The sequence below is a fragment of the Lagenorhynchus albirostris genome, chromosome 14 (assembly GCF_949774975.1).
Source record: "Lagenorhynchus albirostris chromosome 14, mLagAlb1.1, whole genome shotgun sequence".
In the NCBI taxonomy this organism is placed as follows: domain Eukaryota; kingdom Metazoa; phylum Chordata; class Mammalia; order Artiodactyla; family Delphinidae; genus Lagenorhynchus; species Lagenorhynchus albirostris.
The window spans coordinates 63,492,477-63,514,672 of NC_083108.1; the positions used below are offsets into that span (position 1 = coordinate 63,492,477).

The 22,196-nt window shown below is 52.4% G+C and overlaps 1 protein-coding gene across 3 annotated transcripts in view; it reads right to left on the bottom strand.

Annotated features, from left to right (window-relative positions):
* Positions 1-123: 123 nt before the first annotated feature.
* The window catches only part of SPECC1L (sperm antigen with calponin homology and coiled-coil domains 1 like), a 128,227-nt gene continuing 106,154 nt past the window's right edge, over positions 124-22,196 (bottom strand). For all 3 annotated transcript variants that reach the window (XM_060120832.1, XM_060120830.1, XM_060120831.1), the window contains 3 exons: positions 4,119-4,235; positions 3,523-3,582; positions 124-2,103 (listed from right to left, as the gene is read on the bottom strand). In XM_060120832.1, coding sequence (XP_059976815.1) covers positions 2,014-2,103; positions 3,523-3,582; positions 4,119-4,235 — 267 coding nt within the window. In that variant the 3' untranslated portion in view covers positions 124-2,013. The remainder of the gene's footprint in view (positions 2,104-3,522; positions 3,583-4,118; positions 4,236-22,196) is intronic.

The following is a 22,196-nucleotide window of genomic DNA, read 5'->3' on the forward strand; positions in this document are numbered from 1 at the left end:
CCCCCGGCGACATCTCCTGGCCTGTGGGCTCAGGTGCCCTCCCTGCCACAGCCCGTCCCCGGAGGTGGCGAGGGTCCTGTTCACAGCGACCCAGAAAAGCCCAAGCCTGATGTGTCACAACAATTTTAGGACATTCAAGAACATTTAATAGAACAAAAACTTAACAGTATCATCAGTCAGCAGAAGCTTGTGGTCGAGAGAAAACCAACACTGGTCCTTTTGCAGTAAAGCTTGTGCTTAAAGGGAGGAGGCAGGATGTCCTCCTGGAGACTTCGCAGCAACTGCCACTGGACCCAAAGCACCTCACAGCACCACTTCTAGGAACACAGGACCGTCCAGGGTCACCCCTTAAAGCCAACAGTACAAGGATCCTACCAGGAAAAGCGAAATGTCTTGCTTCTGGAACCTTCTCAGCCGTGGATCCATGTGGAAATCGTGGGCAGCTTGGCCACACAGCCTGTTGTCAGAGAGGCAGCTGGGCACCCAGGAAGCCCTCCCTGCAGCCCCCTCTGCCCCGTCACCAACCCCGGGAGCTGAGGCCGGGCAGCACCAGCCCATCAGCAGTGGCCACGCTCCTCCAGAGGACACTGGCAACCCCCCCACAGGCCCTGCAGCAGGAGCCGCCAGGGACAGCGGTGTGAACTGCAGACCCAGGAAAGTCTCCATTGGCCAAAACAGCCGCCTCACATAATAAATAGGCAAAAATGTGGCCGCAGATCAGGCACACAGGCCACCATAAGGGCAGATGAGAGAAGAACCAAGTGGAGAGACACTGAAAAGCAACAACTCTCCCCTGACAGTCACTCAGCGGACAGCACAGGTGCCCAGCAGGGCAGCAGATGCGAGGACAGAGCCTGTCAGGGAGGAGGGGTCTCCTGTGTGCTCTGGTCTGGGTGCTGCTCTGCAGCTGAAAACAGGCGTTTCACCAGGAGCCTCCCGGGGGGGTGGCAGCCGGTGACCTGGGCCAGCGGGCTACATGTACAGCCCGTCTCACAGCCGCCCTCTGCCCTGGGCTGTTGACTCGTCCGACCCCTGGTCTTGAACCTCCTGCTCACGCATGGAGCCGCAGCCCCCAGGCTGGCTGGGCGGCCTCCCCAGGCCCCCGCCTTGCATTCTGTGGGGCAATGGCTGCTCTTCCTCCTGCTTATCTGTGTTCTGGAAGTGCAGGTCTTGAAACTGTTTGAACCAACAGCGGCTCCCCTTTCCCAAGAAGGGCTGCTGAGGGTTGTCGTCTGGATGGCGGCGGCAGCCTCCCCTGCAGAGCTAAGGCACTTTCTTCCACCCCAGCCAGGAGGGTCACTTCCGAGCGACTCAGGGACTGAAATCGCACCATCTGGGCCCCTTGACTTGTTCAGCTTTTCCTCCTGTTTCTTGCGACGTTGGTTCTGGCTTTCATCACCTTATGTCCAGATTTTGTGTTTTATCGCTACACTTACCAAAACAATTTAACTTTGGTACTAAGAAAACAAAAGCCATTTCCCCCCAGTATTGCTCATAAGAAAAAAAGAGAACTCCTTAGGAAAGATTCCTTTGTCTGGAACCCTGAGGTTGGTGCTGGGTTTCCGAGCCCCTGGAGCTGGAGATTGGCAGAGCCTGAGGGCGGGGGGCACGGTCCGTATCGCCGGCGAGGATGCCCTGTCACACAGGAGGGGAACAGGGGCCTATAAGGTACCCATTCCCCCCACCCCGCCCCGGTTCTCAGGGGCGAGCAGTTGAGGTGCTGCAGGAAGCTTTCACAACCTAGGGAGCTGCCCGCACACGAATCCCCTTCCCTAGGTTGGACCGTGAGTGAGCCTTTCCTCCCACCCCAGTGCTAATGGTTCCCCAATCTCTCCAGCAGGTCAGCGTGTGCGCGGGGCCCTGGCCGCGGAGGCCAGGTGGAAGAGCCTGGCCCAAGCGCGGGCCACACAGGCCGAGTCCCCTGCCCGCCGGGGGCGGGGCTCACACGCTGCGGGGCGGCCAGGGGCAGAGTGTAGGGAGCTGCGTTTGGGGTGACCGTGGGGCCTCAGGTGCTCAGGTCTCAAAGTACTTGTAGATGGCCGTCACGTAGAGCATCACGTTCTGCCAGTCCGGCCGCTCGGTCCCGACCATCTCGTTAATGTCCTGACAGAGGAGAAGAGGCTAGTTAGAGCCCGGGTTGCCTCCCAGCCACAGCACCAAGGGCTCTGGGGGTGGGGGCCTCCCTCATGGGACTTTTGTCCGAGTCTCACTGCACAGGTCAGCAGCCTAGTACCCAGGAAACTCCTCGCCCGGGGCGTAGGCAATGTCCAAGCCTCCCGCCCTGCCCAGGGCTGCCCCTCAAGGCTGGAAGGGGCTGGTCTCCTCTGGGGGAGGGGGAGTTGGGCCGTCCTCCCCACCTGCCTCTCCTCGCTAACCCCTCCGGCGTCACCTCTGAGTGTCCTTCCCACCAGGCACTGCCTGCCCCACGGTGGGCGACCCCCTGAAGCCCTGGAAGCCACAGTTCTCTGTGTCCTGTGTGGCCCCCGTGGTTGGGGAGACATCAGCTGATGCTGCTGGGAAGCGGGCGGGGGACCCTGGGCTCTGAGACGTGCCCGAGAGGCCCCCAAGAAAGACCCGCTGTCCTTGCAGGGCACTGCTCCCAGGGGTCCCATGGGTGCGAGACACAAATGAGGACCAGAGTCAATGGGATGGGGAGAAAGAACACATGTATGTTCAGTGTAAGAATCTCAATGGAAAGTTTTTAGGCTGGGGAACTGCCTGCTTATATATCAGCATTTACACATGGTGTAAAACATCCAGGTAATGAGAAATATTTCAACTGTAATTTCTCTCTCTCTATATATATGATTGAATAGAAGCCACTCAGAAACACGTATTTCTGTGAACTCAGAAGACATATTTATGGAACTCTACACAAACACTCCTGCAGGGTAAAGATGAGTGCAAATATGTCTTCAAAGCTATCGGCTGTCACAAGGCAGGGTGATGGGTACCCTCAGGGTGGGAGGTGGCACTGGGGGTTCCTGACCTGGCCCTGTGGGGTCCTTCACTCTGTGGACCCCCGAGCTGTGCAACACCCCTGTCACGTTAATTTCATCAGCATCTCTGGGTGTGGAAGTCTCTGGCTTTGCATTTGAACAAGGTATTTTCTCCCTGGAAGTCAGACTGGGTGACGAGGCAGGAGCCCCCACGGAAACACGTCTGTCCTGAGCTACTGTAGCCCAGAGCACAGCCCTGACCCCAGGGCTCCTCCGCCTCTCTTCCCGCCCTTGAGAAGCGCTCTGGGGCCTTGCCCTGCCCTCCCCTGCCTCTACTTTGACACCCGAGGCAGATCTGCTGGAATGTGCTTTTGACAGCGAAACGTGACCACCCCCCACTCAGGGCGCTTCCTTGGGACACTTGACGGGAGGCATAAAGAGCGCCGGGCAGGGGACCATCTGCACCCCACCCGCAGGATGTCCTTGCGGCTGGTGCAGGGCCCGCCGGGGCCCCAGTCCCCACCCAGAAGCCTCCTGGTCACCAGGCCTCTCAGGGTTCTCTCCTCAGGGGACGGGGGCTCACCAGTGTGGACTTGATGCCGACACTCTCGGCAGCCTGGAAGGCCAGGGTGAAATTCCTCCGCTGGAAAAGAAACCGTGTGACAGGTGCATGAGCAGGGCCGGGGAGGGCAGCCTGACCAGCCCGGTCCACACCCATACCCGACACCCCGCCCCTCTGGTGACAAGCTGTGGAGTGACACCCACACACTTGTTCTTTCCTCTCCACACAGGAGGGTCACTTTTCACACATCAGCTCTGAGCTGCCCAGCACCCCCAAAGCTAATAAGCAACACCTGTGAAATTGTTTCCTCCCCGTGGGGGTTTTCAAAGGTCATCTGAAGGGCAGGAGGGGCCAATGGGGGTGCACACTAGAGGGTTTGGGCCTGGGTCCTCTCCCAGTGCCCGTCTGGGCAGGGCTGCACCGTGAGCCGGTCGTGGCTGGACGTGGGGAAGGTGGCCTGGCGTGGGTGACGCTGCCCAGACCACTCTCCTCAAGAAGCCCTGACCCTCAATGTCGTTCCCAGAGAGGCCACCGCGGTGTGCGAGGAGCCAGCAGCTTGCCCCCCGCACCGCCACGGAGGGCTCTCTCCCCTCGCCGCCTGCCCTCCATGGCCTCACCTTATCCTGACTGTTGAGCTCCTGGTAGGGAATGTGGGCGGGCAGGTACGTGTGCAGGAGAGCACAGAAGGCCAGCCCGTCGTTCCAGCTGCTGCTAAAGTTGGTGATGTCGATATTCTGCAGGAAAAGAAAGAAAACATGTGAGCAACACACACTGCGGGCTTCTCAGGAGATGGCCGAGGGGGGCGGAGGCCCCCAGGCCCAGCAGGCTGAGCTTCTGCAGGAAGCACGGCAGGATGGGGGGCTGGGGGCCGAGCCCAGGACCAGCTGGTGCCCGTGACCGGCCCCCACCCTGCACACCAGATCGCTGCAACCATAGCAGCAGAAATTTGAGCCACCCAAACCCTGGCTTGAGAGGACACAGCCCTGGGGGCCAGGGGCTCCGCCTCCGGGGCACCGGGGAGCAGCAGCGCTGTTAGGAAGAGCTGTGGTCCAGCCTCCTCCCCATCATTTACAGGACATCACAACCCCTGCACTCTGAGGACCAGCCACCAGCCTGCACTCGGTGCCAATGACCGGGGGGTGGGGGGTGGGGGGGTGCGTGGGGCTCCCACAGTGCATCTCCGAGAACCACCTCGACTCTTTGAAGGGGCACCTACTCCATATTCAAATTAAATTGTTCACAACCACAGAAGAAACACGTCATTCAGAGTATTTTATTATATGATAAAGCAATTCAGCTAGAAAGTAACCTTTACCTTTATTTGCAAGAATCCTTTTGAAGCTGAAACTCCACAATGAAATTTGGAAATTCACACGCTTTATGAAAATGCCACAAACTGGAAAAGAGAGCACCCCAACCCCCAGCACCTCCTGCTTCATGTCTTACTACTGTTTCATGCAGCCTTCAAATGCATGAGTCCGCTTCCTGGGTGACTGTGCTCGAGGCGGCAGTCCTCACTCCCCGGGAGCAGCGGCCAAAGAACAACGCTATTCACCTCTGTAGGGAGTGTTCTACAAAGTCTGCCGGCCCGACCCCCTTACAGGCCCGACCCCCTTACAAACCGTTAGGTCCTGACACCAAGTAGGGCCCAGGGACAAAGGGCGGGTGGGGAGGGTGGGGCTCTCCTGACAAAAGCAGCAGGTAGTGTGGAAACAAACTCTGTCACCAAAAGGAAGCGTCCAGCCCTGACTGCAGGCACCCAGGACGCTGCCCTCTGGGGACTGCTCAACCATGACCCTCTGAAGGGCAGCAGCTCTGGGGGCAGTGATCCCAGAGGTCACTCCCTCAGTGGCCGCCAATCCGGCCTGGAGGACTTGTCCATAAACTGTGGTGAGGAAAGTGATCAGGTTAAGGTGCAAAGGGGCGCAAATCTGCTGACAGCCCCAGGGAAAGGCGGTGGTAAGGTGTGGTGGCCGTGGGCCATCTGACACGGCCATCTAAGGGCAGTGCCAGCCACTCAGTGACATCACTGCCCCCCTAAGATGAGGCCTGGGCAGCCCCTGCCTCACTGGTCCCCACACTTGTGACCATGAAGACACTGCCCCGACAGGCTGGCTGCCCTCACAGGCCTCTGCTCCGCAACAACCACAGTTATGGCCATGGCCAACCTGTCCCTTTGATGTCATCGGGATCTCAGGAAGCAGCCAGCAGGGGCGCTTCAGCCCCACCTGGGACTAAGCTAGGACCAGGGAAGGAAGTCACCTGTCCAAGGTGTGGGGCTGGTGGGTGGGAGGACAGGGCTGGGAACCCTGGTCCCCAGCATCCTCCGGGCCGTGTCTCACTTTAATTCTCATAAACCCCAGAAGCGTTTTTCCATGAGGCTCAGGTCACAGATGATTCCTGTGGGATTATTCCTCCCAGTCGTCAGGGCCAAACGCCCTGACAAAAGAGCCAGGACACTGGTCGCCATCACATGGGCAGCAGGGAATGAGCTTCTTCACAACGTGTCCCAGCTCTGCACGGGGCTGAGTGTAGCTTACAGCAGCCAGAGGCTCCGACCCCTGCCCGTGGGTCACATGCACGCCTGGAGGAAAACAAATCTCTACTTCCTGCCGCTAGGCCTGATGTGGCGGAGCCTACGTGCCTGGCCTCACCGGCCTGAGGCAAAGGCCCCAGCACCAGAGAAAGCAGCTGTGCCCCAGCTCCCAGCTGTGGGAACCCGGCCATCCAGCTTCCTCCAAACAGACCAGACCCGCAGCCTGGACCCCGCAGTCAGAGCAGCACCTCGTGAATGAGGCACCCCGAGGAGACAGCGGGCCTGGGGCCCCAGGGCAACGACGACCAATTTCTAAATCAAAACAACCGAAACCCAGACCACTGCCCTGCCCCCTGCGAGATGGAGGGGGCCCGGCCAGTGTGGCCCCGGCCCATCCAAAGACGCTGGAGAAGCAGACAGGCCCTGACACAGGGGTGGGTGGGGAGGTGGGGAGGCCTGCACCCTCTGCTCCCATCTCACCATCTACTTCAGTGTTTTTCATGTTCGGGGCTGAAAAATCAAACTATTGATACTATGAAATAACACAGACAGAACACAGAAAAGCATGGAGACAGCAAGGCTGTCTCCAAAGCTGAAAAGCACAGGGAAGCTGGGACGTTCCCAGCCTCCTGTCTGTGCTCTGGGCCCCACGGCTGTCACAGCGTATTAATAAAAGGACAGGATCCATAGAAAGAAATAAGTGCGCGGAAAGGTACAAAAACTGTATGAAATTGCCAGAGGAATGGCCGTTCCCACGGGAGCCACCCCCTCCCACTACCGGCTGTGCCCAAGCAGGGACCACAGGGAGCTCCAGGCCCCCGAGGTGAGCAGTGGGCCGGGGACCCGGGCCCCACCCCACCCGGTTTCCTGAAGAAGAGCGCAGATAACAAGCTCTCATAAAATCATTCAACACCCAAGGCCGGAGGGATGGCGACGCTATGACCGCTCATCACAAAGCAACTCAAATGCCACAGGGACATGCACGGACCGTCTCTGCAGGCCTGTGAGGACACCAGAGCCGCAGCCCTCCAGGGTGGTGCAGGAGACCTTGGCCTTGGAGGGAGCCAGAGTGCTGACCCCCAGCGAGACACCCTCAGGCCTGCAGGCAGGGGCCTGGGTATGAGTCGTCTGGGGCTGAGCTGGGAGCAGGGGACAACAGGGTGGCGAGCAGGGAGGGGAAGTGAGGGCTACAGAGGCTCCGGAGAAAAGCAAACTGGACTTGGGGACTGACTGGCCGTGAGGAAGGAGAGAGCCCGCAGTCTGTGCCGGCAGAACTGGACAGCAGGGTCCTCCAGTGACACACGGCTCACTGCGGGGAGATACTCCCGACAATTACGCCTGTGGCACCCAGGGAGGTGCCTGGTGCTGACACGAGGGTCTGCAGCTGGGGACGCAGTGTAGGGGGGGCACCGGCGGTGGCCGGAGCGGACAGTGCGCAGGAGGGAGGCCTCAGACCAAGCCCCTCAGTATAAGGGCCAGGCAGAGGAGAACCGCCTTCAACGGGACACAGGGGAAGGCCCGACAGGCGGGACAAACCAGAAGCCAAAGGAAGAAGCGTCAGAACTGGGAGGGGTCAACAGCATCAGTGCTGCCAGAAAGCCCGCTGAACAAGGCAGCACTCAGGGTGCCACTGGTCCCAGTGAGCAGGTCGCCAGAGGAGTCCCACAAACCACAGCACAGGGCACGTCATCTGCACAGCCTCGCAGCTCTCACACACAGACTTCGTCACGTATTTCCTTCACAAAGTTGTCCAGAAATGGAATTTCTGTTTTCAGAAAGTGGTACTTCCAGTGAAGAGGAAGGTCCTTGACTATGAGACCCGTCTTCCAGTGCGCTTCTCTCTGAAGCAGCTGCAGGGTCAAGGACCTTCCGCCCTACGGGCCCTGACACCGCAGCTCTGCAGGTGGCCAGCTGACCCCTTTACAAAAAATAATACTCATAGAGCCAAAAATGGTGCTTTTTGAGGGGAACATGCACACTAACAGGAGGACTTTCTTCGCACTATTCACAGGCAATGCCAAGCTCTCTAAGAATGAAACAGTTTTCTTTTAAAATAGAGACACATAGTAATTATAATACAAGTTGCTAATTAATGAATTCAGATTTCGCATTTAGCTTTCAGGTGTCTTCAGGGCTCTCCTACTGCACAAGATAAGTATAAGTTTGGACAAAAACAAGAGGGTTACGGGAGTTCAAAAAAGCCTTGAGGGACTTCCCTGGTGGCGCAGTGGTTAAGAATCCACCTCCCAACGTAGGGGACACGGGTTCGAGCCCTGGTCCATAAAGATCCCACATGCCGCGGAGCAACTAAGCCTGTGCACCACAACTACTGAGCCTGTGCTCTAGAGCCCACGAGCCACAACTACTGAGCCCACGTGCCTAGGATCTGTGCTCCACAATAAAGAGAAGCCACCACAATGAGAAGCCTGCTCACTGCAACAAAGAGTAGCCCCCTCTCGCCGCAACTAGAGAAAGCCCGTGCACAGCAACAAAGACCCAACGCAGCCAAAAAAAAAAATAAATTTATATTAAAAAAAAGCTTTGAGCACAGACTCAAATGAGGTGCTTCACCCCATTTTCCTTCCATCCAGGAAGGGCCGACAGTGATCTGTAGGCAGATGGCTGTGGCCTGTGTGCAGGGCCCTCAGCTGCCCTCTTCATCTCACCAGAGCTCAGACTCCCCTGGCCCCCGCTGCCCTTGGCGGGCAGCTCCCCAAGCTGGGACATGTGCCCTCCCCGCTCCTGCGCCCTTAGATGCGGCCTGCCCCCACCTGTGGCAGCAGGTGAGTCCCACCTCTGTGCATCGAGGGTTGAGGGCTGGAGTCTGAGAGCCAAGAAGTTACACAAATGGCCACAAAAAAAGATTAAGAATAGGTCATAAAACATCTTAAAATGTTTTAATGTGTCTGAAGTTTAATTAAGGGCCATAAAATGCACCCCAAATACCACATAGTTGTTAAGGTTCTGATCTATTTAAGGAAATGCCATTTTGGGGGCACAAGGCAAAGGGCCAAAACCCATGATTAATCTCTGCAACACTCATGGCAGCACTTCCTCCGCCGTCTCAGCCGCCGTGGTGGGATCCCCCCGTGACCGTGACCATGACCGAGTACACCGCCTGCCTTTGGGAGGCAGGACAGAGCCACAGACAAACCCTGTCCACGGGGCCTCGAGGCCTCAGCCCTGGGCCGAGGGACAGGGTTTGGAGGGTGTTAGGGAATCTGGGTGAGGAGGGTGGGGGGTGCAGTGCCTAGAAGAGAAGGAAAAGCCACCAGGAGGCGGGTTTTAGCACTCCGGCAGCTACTGTTAGCGGGAGGCCCCAGAGGCCCCGGGAGGAACACGCAGCAGCCTGCTGGTGCTGGGGTGCCTGCGCTGGCTGCACATCTGAGGTGCTGCCTGGGGCCTCCATGCTGTCTCCTGTTTGAAGTTGAGCCAGGCTCTGCTCCAGGTCAGGGGAGGGGAGAGGAGAGGAGGGGGGAGGTGGCAGGGGTCTGGGGAGTCTGAGGCTCGCTCGTCACAATGTCCATGTCGGGACGTGTGTAAAGTGGGAGGAAGGAAGGAAAGACGCCAGGGCAGGCAGCCCAGGGGGCCAGCGACCCCGGAGACAGGCCTGCATCTTGTGCCCTGTGGGGGAAGGGGTTCCAATAAAGGCCTCAGAATCACGGGCAAAACCTTTTCAAGGTGACACCTCTCAGCCATCCGCCGGAGAGGCTGATCCGGCCGGTCTGGGCACCATTCTCCGTAAAGTTCCCCAGATGCCCTGAGTGTGCAGCCAGGAGGCAGGACCACCGACCCGACGACCAAAGGCAGCTGGAAACATGGACGGGACATTCCAGCATGAGGCCTGGCCGGGCCAGCTGGACCTCGCTCAGGACCCTGTGCGCTGGGGAACCAGGCCAGGATCAAGCACTGGACGGAACCTTCCTGACCAGACTCGACATAAGGCAACCAAACAGCCGATGGAGGAGCCTGTCTGAAAAGAGGAATTCCTGGGACAGACGGAGCGAGACCAGCACTGTTGGGCGACCGCAATCAGCAGCGGTAGTGAGCCGGCCTCCCTCCCCTCTACCTGGTCGGACGGACACAACTCCACCTGAGGGGCTTCTGCCGGAAATCTGAGCTGGAATCAGATCCAGCCTCGAATCAACTACCAGTTTATATCAGGGACAGCACTGCAGGGCTGTCAACACCAAACCTAAAATGCTAACGCTCCACAGGACACAGTCCAATTCCTTCCAAAGACAAACTGAAAGGAAACAAAAAGAGGGATGGGAGTTTTAAGATTAAAACAGACTTAAAAGAGGCATATTATCCAAATGCAATGTGTGAACCTTATTTGGATCTTAAGTCAAGCAAATCAACGGTAAAACTGACCATGATTCAATTGGGAAGTCTGACCTCTGTCCAAATATGTGGTGACATGAAATGGCTGGGACCTGCTTCGGAATCACCAGGCAGGGGTGGGAGAGCAAGGACTGTGCACTGACCACCCGGGCCTGGGCGGTGTACTGAGTGTCCTTTTACTATTCTCACAGCTTTAGTGTGTATTTGAAAATTTCCATGAAAACCAAACAAACCTACAACTCAATGACAGACAGACAGACAGACAGACAATGACAGACAAACCCAAAGGCCCAAATATGAAAATGGGCAGAGGATCTGAACAGACATTTCTCCAAAGTCGACGGACAATGGCCAGCAGCATAAGAGAAGATGCTCAAGGCTGTTGGTCACCAGGGAATTGCAAATCAGAACGAGGCTGAGCCACCACCTCAGGCCGCCAGGATGCACAGTACTTGGAAAACTGGAAACAACAGACGCTGGTGAGGATGTGGAGAAACCAGAGGCCCTGTACTTGCTGCTGCGAACGTAAGACAGCGCAGCTGCTGCGGAGCAATGTGACGATTCCTGGTCACTTACACGTAGAATCACTATGCGCCCCAGTGAGGCCACTCCTTGGGGACAAACCAAGAAGACCTGAAGATGGCGTGGACACAAATCCCCCACACGAGTGTCCACAGCAGCACAGAAGTCCAAAGGTGAAAGCAACACAAACGTCTACCAACCGGAAAATGGATAAACAAAACGGGGAGCATCCCCACGATGGGGCGTTTTCGAGCCACAGAAAGGAACGATACATGGTACAAAGTGGATGAATCTGGAAACGTTAGGCTGAGTGAAAGTGAGACACAAAGCCCACAGATTACATGACTCCATTTATATGAAACACCCAAAATAGTGAAATCCAGAGACAGAAAGCAGATGTGTGGCTGTCAGGGGCTGGGGCCGGGAAACAGTTCCAGATGAGAAGTTCTGGAACTAGAAGGTGCTGACGGACACACAACAATGTAAATGTACTTAATGCCACTCAACTGTAGACATAAAAATGGCTAAGATGGTACGTTTTATATTATGTGTATTTTACTACAATTTAAAAAATTGTCTGATGTTCAGAAGTAGCTTATGCTCAGTAAGTCTGTACACCAGGTAGGCCTCAAAAGCAACTGACTTACCCACAAGTGTTTACTGAAGAAGTTACGGCTCACAGGCAATGACTCACGAGTGCATTTTATGGGAATTTACTATGGCCCTGGCCCTGCTCTAAAATTTTTTAATTTCTTAAAAACAAACAGTTAAAGGTAGAAGCAGGGTATCAGTCTGCTTCCTTTACCACCAGGATACACCAAGCACTCTGCCAACTCAAAAGGGACCTGACCCACCGCCCACCCTGGGGATGGCTGTCCAGTGTCCTGGGAGGGAAGGGGCCGCACTGACCTGCAGTGACGCTGCCTGATGTGCTCAGGGTGCGAGCACACATCCAGGAAGCAGCTCTAACTACGCTGAAGCTCCACAGAGTCCAACGTAGAACCATGCACCACAGGCTTAATGTGCTGTAATAACTCTTTTTAGTCAAATGAACCTATTTTGAGGGGACACTTCATGTCACCCTAAGGGACCGGATTGATGTCCCCATATTTCCCATAAACCCCTCCCAAAGGAAACTTTTTGTGTTGGAGCACACAGGACCCATGAGGTCTGCTGTCTGAAAATTCAGGAAACAGCCACCAGGCAGGGATGGTTGGCAAGAGTCCCTGGTGAGGTCAGTTAAGTCACGAGCACAGGGCAAGTCTGAGCAGTTTTATTAGCAGCGTAGGAACTAACTCTTTTCTAGACTGCGTCTAGCTCTGACAGGGTTATTACTCACTAAAATGCAATTTCAACCGAAGGAGACACAGTACTCCCAGCTGTACCTTTCCTGTGTGTGCTCCGGGGGGCGTGGGCATAGAGGGAGAAGGGTGGCTGGTCCCAGCCCCAGCAGCCCAGGGAAGTGTTTGAGGAGGAGAAGGAGCACTCCTGAACTTCCCAGGACGGCCTCTTTCAGGGTATTCTTGGGACAGAGGTCACCAATCTTGTACTCAGGCTCTGAAACATGGATGCAGTGCACTCTGGGTGCTGCAGCCTTGAGGGCTGCCCAGCATGAGCAGCTCCGACTCGTGGGAGCCGCTGTTCAAATGCCTTCTCCAAGGAAGGGCCCTCAGTCTAGCTGGAGCTCCTGGGGCAGCTCTCAAGGCTCACTCTCCCCTGGCTTATGTCTCAGTTGATGCCTTCTACCGAGCTGAAGGCTCCCTCTCTGCAGAGTAGGAGGCATCGTGGGTTTAGGGTCCCAGGGACCTGGGGCCACTCCTTACAAGCTACAGGGCTGTGGGCACACAGTTTAACTTGGAGAGTCTCAACTTTCTCATACACAAAATGGGGAAAAGACCCAATTACGAGGATTTAATAAAGTGCCGGCTAGCGCTCGCAGGTCTCGCTCGGCCCCTCATCCGGCCTCCTGAGGCAGTGCTGACCGCCTTCCGTGACACAGACGGGCGCGGGCCAGGGAGGCCCCGCTGGGTCTGAGTCCCTCTCCTCTAGTCAACACCCAGACCCTGGGGACCCCTATTTGGGCCGGACATGAAAACTGACGGCTCCGTGAGCGGCCTGTCTCTGTCGTGGGACCACAGCACCTACGGCCCGAACAGCACCAAGCAACGGTTTTCCGCTCAGGCTGCAGCTCCGCGAGCGGCTGTTCTCCACCAAGCACCGAGCAGAACCCTGGGCTGCTCGCAAGGCCCTCCGCAGAGGCTGCTCCAGAGCTGGCTTAAGAGCAGTCTGAAGGGAGGGACAGAAAATCCAGGAAAAAAGGCCTGAGGATCTGAAAGCTTCAGTGTAGCAATGGGCTTTAAAAAAAAAGTTTCAGCTTCTAAACATGAGGGCTGCTGAAAGTAAGACAACACTTTATAAAGCATAAAGGACAGACACAGAGTGCACCTAGACTCGTTCAAACACCTTACACTTGAAAAATATAATTCATGCAGAAAAGGAAACTACCACACAGAGACTGCAGCACAGTATTAATCCATCAGAGCAAAGGCGTGGACACAGCCCTGCTGGGACCCCGGCAGGGAGGATGCTCATGGGGACGCACAGCCACCCTCCCAGCCCTCAGAACACCTTCGGAGGCGCTGAGACAGAAGGAGAGCCTAGCCTGGGAGGACCACGGACAAGTCTTCCCGTTTCTGAAATCGCAGGGAACGCGTCTGTCTGACCCAGGACACCAGGACGCCCAGGGGCCAGGCAGCCCGCACGTGAAGGGGCCGTGAGGGGAGGAAATGATCCCAGGACAGAGCCGCTCAACACAGCATGCTCACCTCAAGAAGAACTCACTTCACTGCCTCCAGCAGGAACTGCTGCTTTCAAATCTGTCAGTGGATTTGTTTCTACACCTACCAGGTACCGTTCTGGCAGAGGGAAAATGGCAAAACATCTAAAATAGGGAACACAGACAGCTGTGGCACCACCCTCTTGTACTTCTCTCCAAAGCCCCAGCTCGATGGTTTACTTACCTGCCCTTGAGGGCAACAAGCAGAGGGAAGTGGGAAAATGCTTCTCTCTGGACCCTGTGGTGGAGCGTGACTCCCCCTTGTCCGTCCTGCTGGGGCCCTGTGCGTAGCGCTGGGCTCCTGAACTCCCGGCTCCTTACTTTTCTGGTTTTCTTTTGCATACAAGTTGGTTTCTTGGTATAAAACATGTTAGGATGCAGTCAGAGAGAGAGAGAGTTGAGGGCCATGAGGAGGGATACGGTGTCAGTAGAAGTCTGAAGGTCGCTCACACCTGGAGCCTTCGTGGCACAGTAGTGCATGCTTGTGATCACAAGTCTGAGTCATACAAAAGGCGGTCTTATGCCTAGGAAAAGGCGTAATTTTAAAAGGCCTGGAAATATTATGTTTCAAAAATAATGTTGGAAGTTCCTTGAGGGCAAAGGTCATGCTCTAGATGGCATTACATCCCTCCTTGTATTCAATGACCTTGTGATGGACACTTCACCAAGAAGGTACATGAATGTATCACAAACAAGCACATGGAAAGACACCCAACACCATTAGTTCACAGGCACCTGCAAAACCAAAACCAAAACCATACACCTACGAGAGGACAGAGGCCGAGCGTGCCCAGTCACGGCCAGGACAGGAAGGAATGAGGGCCCTTGTGCACGTGGGGGAGCGGAGGGGGTGCAGCCACTTGGGAAGACAATCTGGCAGCTTTTTAAAGAGTTAAACCTATACTGACCGCATGATCCAGCCAACCACTTTCAGATGCCTCTACAAACGCCTGCACCAAATGTTCACGGGAGCTTTCCTCACAACAAGCAACAACAGGAACCAGACAAATGTCCACCAACAGCCAAATGGATAACAAATTATGACATATTCATAAAACGGACTACTCTTCAGGAATAAAAGGAAATAAATTATTGATATATACAACAATATAAATGAATCTCAAAATAATTATGCTCAGTGAGAGAAGCCAGACCCCTCCCCAAATTGCACACACTATGATTCCATTTATACAAAATTAGAAAAAATGCAAACCCTGCAGGGACAGCAGATGAGTGGTTGCCTAGGGACAGTGGCGGGGGTGGGGCAGGACGACCGGCATGCAAAGGTGCCTGAAGAGGCTTCCGAGGAGGTGGACATGCTCATCTCACGTGGGGATGGTTTCACAGGTGTGTTTCATCAAGTTGTAAAATGTAAATATGTGCAGCAGTAGTGTCCATTTTGTACTGTACAGAAACTCCAAACCACTGTGTTATGCATCACAGTGCTGTGGGTCTACTATACTTCAAAAATGAACAAACACACAAACACACAAAAAAGCAGATCAGATCTGTGGTCACCAGAGGTAAGGGTGGGGGAGGGGGAATTGGAGGGTACAAACTTCCAGTTTCAAGATAAATAAATACTAGGGACGGAACATAAACATGATAAATAGAATTAATATTGCCATATGTTAAACATGAAAGTTGAGAGAGTGAGTCCTAAGAGTTCTCAACACAAAAATATTTTTCTTTTTTATGTCTATACAAGATGATGGATGTTCACTAAATTTATTGTGGTCATCGTTTCATGATGTATGTAAGTCAAATCATTACGCTCAGGCTTCCCTGGTGGCGTAGTGGTTGAGTCCGCCTGCCGATGCAGGGGACATGCGTTCGATCCCCGGTCCAGGAAGATCCCACATGCCGCAGAGCGGCTGGGCCCGTGAGCCATGGCCGCTGAGCCTGCACGTCCGGAGCCTGTGCTCCGCAACGGGAGAGGCCACAACAGTGAGAGGTCCGCGTACCGCAGGAAAAAAAAAAATCATTATGCTCTACAACTTAAATCTATACAGTGCTGTATGTCAATTCTACCTCAATAAAACTGGAAGAAAAAATGTATGTAGTAATAACATATATCAATTCTACCTCAATACATTTGTTTAAAAAAAAGGGCATCCCAAAGCCACAAACACATTCAGATTTAGGTACTACACAGGCTCTCTCAGTTTTTAATCTTTTCCTCTTATTCCTGGTGTTTTGGAGTTTTTGTTTTTGTTTTTGTTTTTTGCGGTACGCGGGCCTCACACTGTTGTGGCCTCTCCTGTTGTGGAGCACAGGCTCCGGACGTGCAGGCTCAGCGGCCGTGGCTCACGGGCCCAGCCGCTCCGTGGCATGTGGGATCTTCCCGGACCGGGGCACAAACCCGTGTCCCCTGCATCGGCAGGCGGACTCTCAACGACTGCGCCACCAGGGAAGCCCTGTTTTGGAGTTTTATAACTGAATGCAGTGCAGGGTTAAACCATGGCAGAACCTGCCCCAGGCCAGCGACTTACGGGAGGTGCTGTCTGCTGGACACCCAGGGTGGGCTCCAGTGAACCCCAGGGCACCTCTGCTTGCACAGCAGGAATCCTTCACCTCTTCACCGACTGTCACTGCTCCACCCAGGCTGCCTCTCACCTGTGAGCCAGTGTTTTAAAAATCATTACCAGGTTCTGCCAGGTTCATGTCACATTATTAGCGTCTCTACTTCCTTAAATAAGACAAAGCCATCTCTGTGGCAGCCTGGACTCTTGAGAAACAGCCCGATGGTATTTCTCCCCTGCATCCTCTTCAAAGCCTCACTGCCCATCAGGAGGTGGGGTCTACTTCCCTCCCCTGGAGCCAGGCAGGCCTCTGCCCCCAGGTCATGAAAGGCGAGGGGCCGTTACCTGTCCCTCTCTTGGGACATTTGCCCTTGGATCGCGGCCAGCACGCTGTGAGGAAGCCCTGGCCACAGGGAGAGGCTGCATGGAGGCTTCCGGTCACAGCCCCAGTGAAAGTCTCAACCACCAGAGGCGTGAGGGCGGGAGCCTGAGATGGAGCAGAGGTGAACTGCGCCTACTGTGCCCTATCCACCGTACCTGTATGAGCCAAGTCAACGCCATGCTTACTGTAAGTCACCCACTCTTGGCGTGGTGCCTGTTACATAGCAGGAGATTACAGACCAGCCTACTTTCTCCTGGGTCTGAAGAGCCCAACTGGAAAGGAAACCAGGTTCTCTTTCCTCTGCCCTACAGAATCTAATGGTTAATTACCCTTTCCATAGTTATATGTGTACCATGAGGCAGCAATGGAGCATCTTCTCAAATAATCTGCTTCTACAAATGAAGAGGTACCCTAAATTTCCCGAATGACCTCAGGCTAAACTCATTTGTGAAAACCCAGAGCATCATGTACGTAATGAAGTTAACCCGTCAAATCTCAACTCCTCTGTGGACTTCACATCGTTATGCTGGCACCCCATCCAAAGTCAGTGAAGCACAAGAAGAAAAAAAAGGCTTCTCACGATGTAAGCGAGTAAGGACTATGCATGCTACCAGAGATGATACATAAAGATTATGTGACCCAGACAATTTAGTGATTCTGCTTTTAGCAAAATAATTAAGCAGCTCTTGAAAATGTTACTTTCCTGATTTATCTTCTATTTCTCAGCATTACTCATAAAATAAAAAGACCTACTTACTGGAAACTTACTGGAGTCTGGGGCACTGCTGGGGAAGCAGGACAGCTTGGTAGGAAGAGTCTGGGGCTGGGTGTCAGGAGACCCTGCAGCGAGAGCTCAGGCTGCAAGCACCCCGCTGGCTTGCAGCTTCCTCCCTATGGAATGGAAGCCCCATCTTCACGATTTCTAGGGGCCGTCTCATGTCTGACTTTCTCCAACTTCTGAGGATGGAATTTTGGATGCTGATTCCGATGAAGCACTTCAAACTTTATCTAAGCAAATGCACTCCTGAGACAAGTATCTTAAAGCTAACTAAGAGTACTGGTGACCAAACCGTCGACCACACACAGCAGGCTTCTCTGTGTCCTCATGGGAGTTACACGGGAAGAAGGAAGGGCAGAGGAGCAGGACCCCGAGTCACGGAGTCTGTGACTCCGCGGAAACTGTGGAAACTCCGTGGACCCCTCCCACCTCTGCACTTGCACAAGCCCATCCTGTTGGTGAGGTCACAGCAGGCATATCTGAGAGTCTGCTGCTTCTGTGTACTGACCACGGCTCCGCCCGGCAGCTGGAAGGTCAGCTCTACTGAACATCTTCCTGAATGTATGGACCCCGAATGTGGCTCTGAAAGACGCTCCCAATCAGAAAGACGAGAATCAGTGTTTAAGAACCAGCGCCGTGTGCGATTTGCACACCCTCTCACCTGCGTAGGAAAACCTAACTGGTGTCACAGGGGGAAACCTGACTGAGTAGTGTTACTTACCTCACACTAAAACAATGATCAAACTAATTTATCTCAATGTTACTAAGCAATTAATTTAAAAATTATAGCCCTGACATTTCTGGAAATAGAGGTTAACAGTTGCTGTCAAATCATGTTTAAACAGAACACAAGAAGTACATCGTGATTCTGGGAAAACTTTGTTTCCCAGCTGCTATGTTTGGCACTAAGAGGAATCCCTAAAAACAGGAAGCAGTCCTCTCACTCCACTGTGACTGCCGTGCGGAGCACAGCCCAAGCCGCGCGCGCTCTGCTCCCAGGGGCGCCTGGTGGGCAAGGGACCTTGCTCAGCTGCTGCAAGCTTTCTGGATGGAGACGGCGTGTCATCAGGTCAGAGGACAATTAGACTAGCAGCTTTAATCGCTTCACTGGAAAGAACCTGTGAGTGTATGCAAGTCCACATAAAGAACGGGTGGGACCACAAATCTGGCCATTCTTTTTCCCTTTGTTCAAGTATTTTAAACCCCTGGAACGCAGTGATATTTACAAACAATAAGATCTTTCTGTATGGGAATTTAGTTTCCATGCAAAGTGACAATGTAAAACAAAAAAATTTAGACTTCCAACCTAGATCTGATTCAGATCAAAACCCTTATCTGCTGCCTGCACCTTTTTTATTTTTAACTCTGGGAAGCCGTCCCTGTGGCCTGAGACTCCAGATACAGCAGAGGAAATCAAACCAACTCTAAGCTTTGCTCTGAGCTTCAGGGATCCTGAATGCGTTTGTTCAACTGTACCCTATCCACTGGCAGAGCCCCTAGCTTTCCTAACCTTCCCGTTCTGCCCTCCCCCACCTGAGCACTAACTCCAATCACAAAGAGAGGATGCTAGGAAGGTGGAAGGGGAGAGAGAGAAGGGAGGATGGGGAAAGTGGCACTTGTAGCGTCTTCCTGAGAGAGACTGAAGACCTCCTTAAAAAGGGAGGGGAGTATCCACAGCAGTAACGTTCCATCCGCACCCTCAGACAGACCAGGGGAGGAGGGGTTGTATGTAGAGGAGCTGCTCTCTTCCCCGGCCCCTCCCAGCATGCAGTGACCAAGAAGCATCAAAAGGAACCTGGGTCTCTGGGGCCAATCTCTCCCGGGGGGTGAAAGCTGCCTTTACAGCTTCCAAGCAGTGGCCTGGGGAGGGTGCAGCACCAGCGCCCGGCCGTATAGGCAGACACCAGCACGCTCCCCGTGGACACGGCATATGGCCCAAGGAGGGAACTTCCTTTCTCCTACTTTCTACAGACCGTCTACTATTTCAAAGGAGCTGGGAAGGACCAAGCTATTTTTATCTGGCCATTCATTCTCACTCTACTCTCTTCAACCCACAGGGACACACAATTCTGGGAGAATTTGTTGCTGCTTACTGAAAAAGGGTCAGGAAATAAAGAAGAATCCCAAAAGGAAGCACGCTAGGAGACTTCCAGCTGTGGTGGAGCAGAGGCCGACAAATCCTCTCCTAAAAAAAACATGAAACTGGACAAACTGGTCAAAAATAATCATTTCAGGACTCTGGAAATCAATCAAAGGAAATAAATTAAGAAGCATTATTCATGAAAAGGGACTAAAACTTCCGGTAAGAACAGAAAGTCTGTGGCTCTCTCACCAGAAGCTGCCCTCATTACTGTTCTTCTTTTAGGTTTTTTAAAAAATAGCATTGTATAAAGGAATAATTATAACACTGTACTATTGGGTTTATAACACAAATCTAACATATATTGACAATCACAGCACAAAGGAAGAGTGAGGAAATGGGGCTACACTGGAGCTATATTTTACCAAATTAAGTCAGAAAAACCTTAAGTAAACTCTGGTAAGATGTACATTGTAATCCCTAGAGTAATCGTTAGGAAAATAACTTAAAAAATAGCAATATGGTAATACTCAGCTATATGCTACCTATCAGAAACACACTAGAAAAATATACACCATGCTAAACTGTAATCAAAATAATCAAAATAATAATATTTTGTAAACACAATAAAGCCAGAGTGGGTGTATCAAACAAAGGAGACTTCAGAGCAAAGAATATTATCGGGGATAAAGAAGGTCATTTCATAATGACAGAGGTCAATTTCTCATCCTTAACATTTATGTACCTAATAACAGTTTCAAAATACACAAAGCAGAAACTATTAGCACTGCAAGGAGACAGAAAATCCACAACTTCAAGTCAAGACATTCCAATACCCCTCACTCAACAGCTGACAGAGCAAGGACACAAAGTAGCTGAAGATACAGAACATGTTGACAACACTCTCAACCAACAGGCTCTAACTGAACATTTTTTCCAATAACAGCAGAAGAGTATTTTTAAAAACTATATACCATGTTCTGGGCCACAAAATGAGTCTCGAAAAATTTAAAAGAGATTCAAGTTACAGAGAGTACGTTCTCTGACCACAATGGATTGAAGTCAGAAATCAATAATAGAAAGATCTCTGGAAAATCCTTAAGTGTTTGGAAACTAAATAACATACTCCTATATAACCCATGGGTCAAAGAAGAAATCAAAAGGGAAATTAAATTACTAAGTATTTTGAACTGAATGAAAAAGAATATACCATATATCAAAGTTTGTGGGATACCACTAAAGTAGTAAGTACTTTGGTGGAAATTTCTAGCAATAAGCATCTATAGCAGAAAAAACCTTCAAATCAAGACAACTTCTACCTTAAGAAACTAAAGAAGAGCAAATAAAACCCAAGGTAAGCAGAAGAAAGAAAATAAAAAGACCAGAGTACAGATCAATGAAACAGAAAAACAAAAACAATACAGAAAATAAATAAAATTAGGGACTTCTCTGGTGGTGCAGTGGTTAAGAATCTGCCTGCCAGAGCGGGGGACATGGGTTCAAGCCCTAGTCTGGAAAGATCCGACATGCTGCGGAGCAACTAAGCCTGTGCACCACAGCTACTGAGCCTGTGCTCTAGAGTCTGCGAGCCACAACTACTGAGCCCATGTGCCACAACTACTGAGACTGCGTGCCTAGAGCACGTGCTCTGCAACAAGAGAAGCCGCCACAATGAGAAGCCTGCACACCGCAACAAAGAGTAGCCCCTGCTCGCCACAACTAGAGAAAGCCTGTGTGCAGCAATGAAGACCCAATGCAGCCAAAAATAAATACCTAAATAAAATAAAAAACTGGTTCATTGAGAAGGTAAATTTTTGTCCTTTTTTTTTTTTTTTTTTTTGCGGTACGCGGGCCTCTTACTGCTGTGGCCCCTCCCACTGCGGAGCACAGGGCCCGGACGCGCAGGCCCAGCGGCCACGGCTCACGGGCCCAGCCGCCCCATGGCATGCGGGATCCTCCCGGACCGGGGCATGAACCCATGTCCCCTGCATTGGCAGGCGGACTCCCAACCACTGCGCCACCAGGGAAGCCCAAGAAGGTAAATTTGATAAACCTTTAGCTAAATTAATCAGGAAACAAGAGAGAATATACAAACTGCAATATCAGAGGTCAGAGCAGAGACAACACTTCAGATTCTACAAATATCTAAAAGATAATAAGCGAAAATTATGATCAACTTTATGGCAATAAATTCAACAACTCAGATGAAATGGACAGAGTCCTTGAAAGACTCAAACAACCAAAGCTCACTCAAGAAGAAACAGATAACCTGAGTAACCCTAGAGTTACTAAAGAAATTGGATTTGTCATTAAAAACTTTCCCACGAAGAAAACCCCAGACCCAGGTGGCTTCACTGGGGAATTCTACCAAATATTTCAGTAGGAAATAATACCAATTGTACATAAACTTTTCCAGAAAAATAAAGAAGAGAGACTTCTTACCAACTCATTCCGTGAGGTCAACATTACCCTGATACCAAATCCTGCTAAAGACATAAAGAAAACTGCAGACCAATATCCTCATAAACATAGATGCAAAAATTCTAAACAAATTTTTAACAAATTAACAAGACAGAAAAAGGATAATACATCATAACCAAGTGGAGTCTATCCCAGGAATACAGGGTTGGTTTACTACTTTTTAAAAAATAAATCACCTTAAACAACTGGAAGATCAAAGAAGTCACAAGGAAAA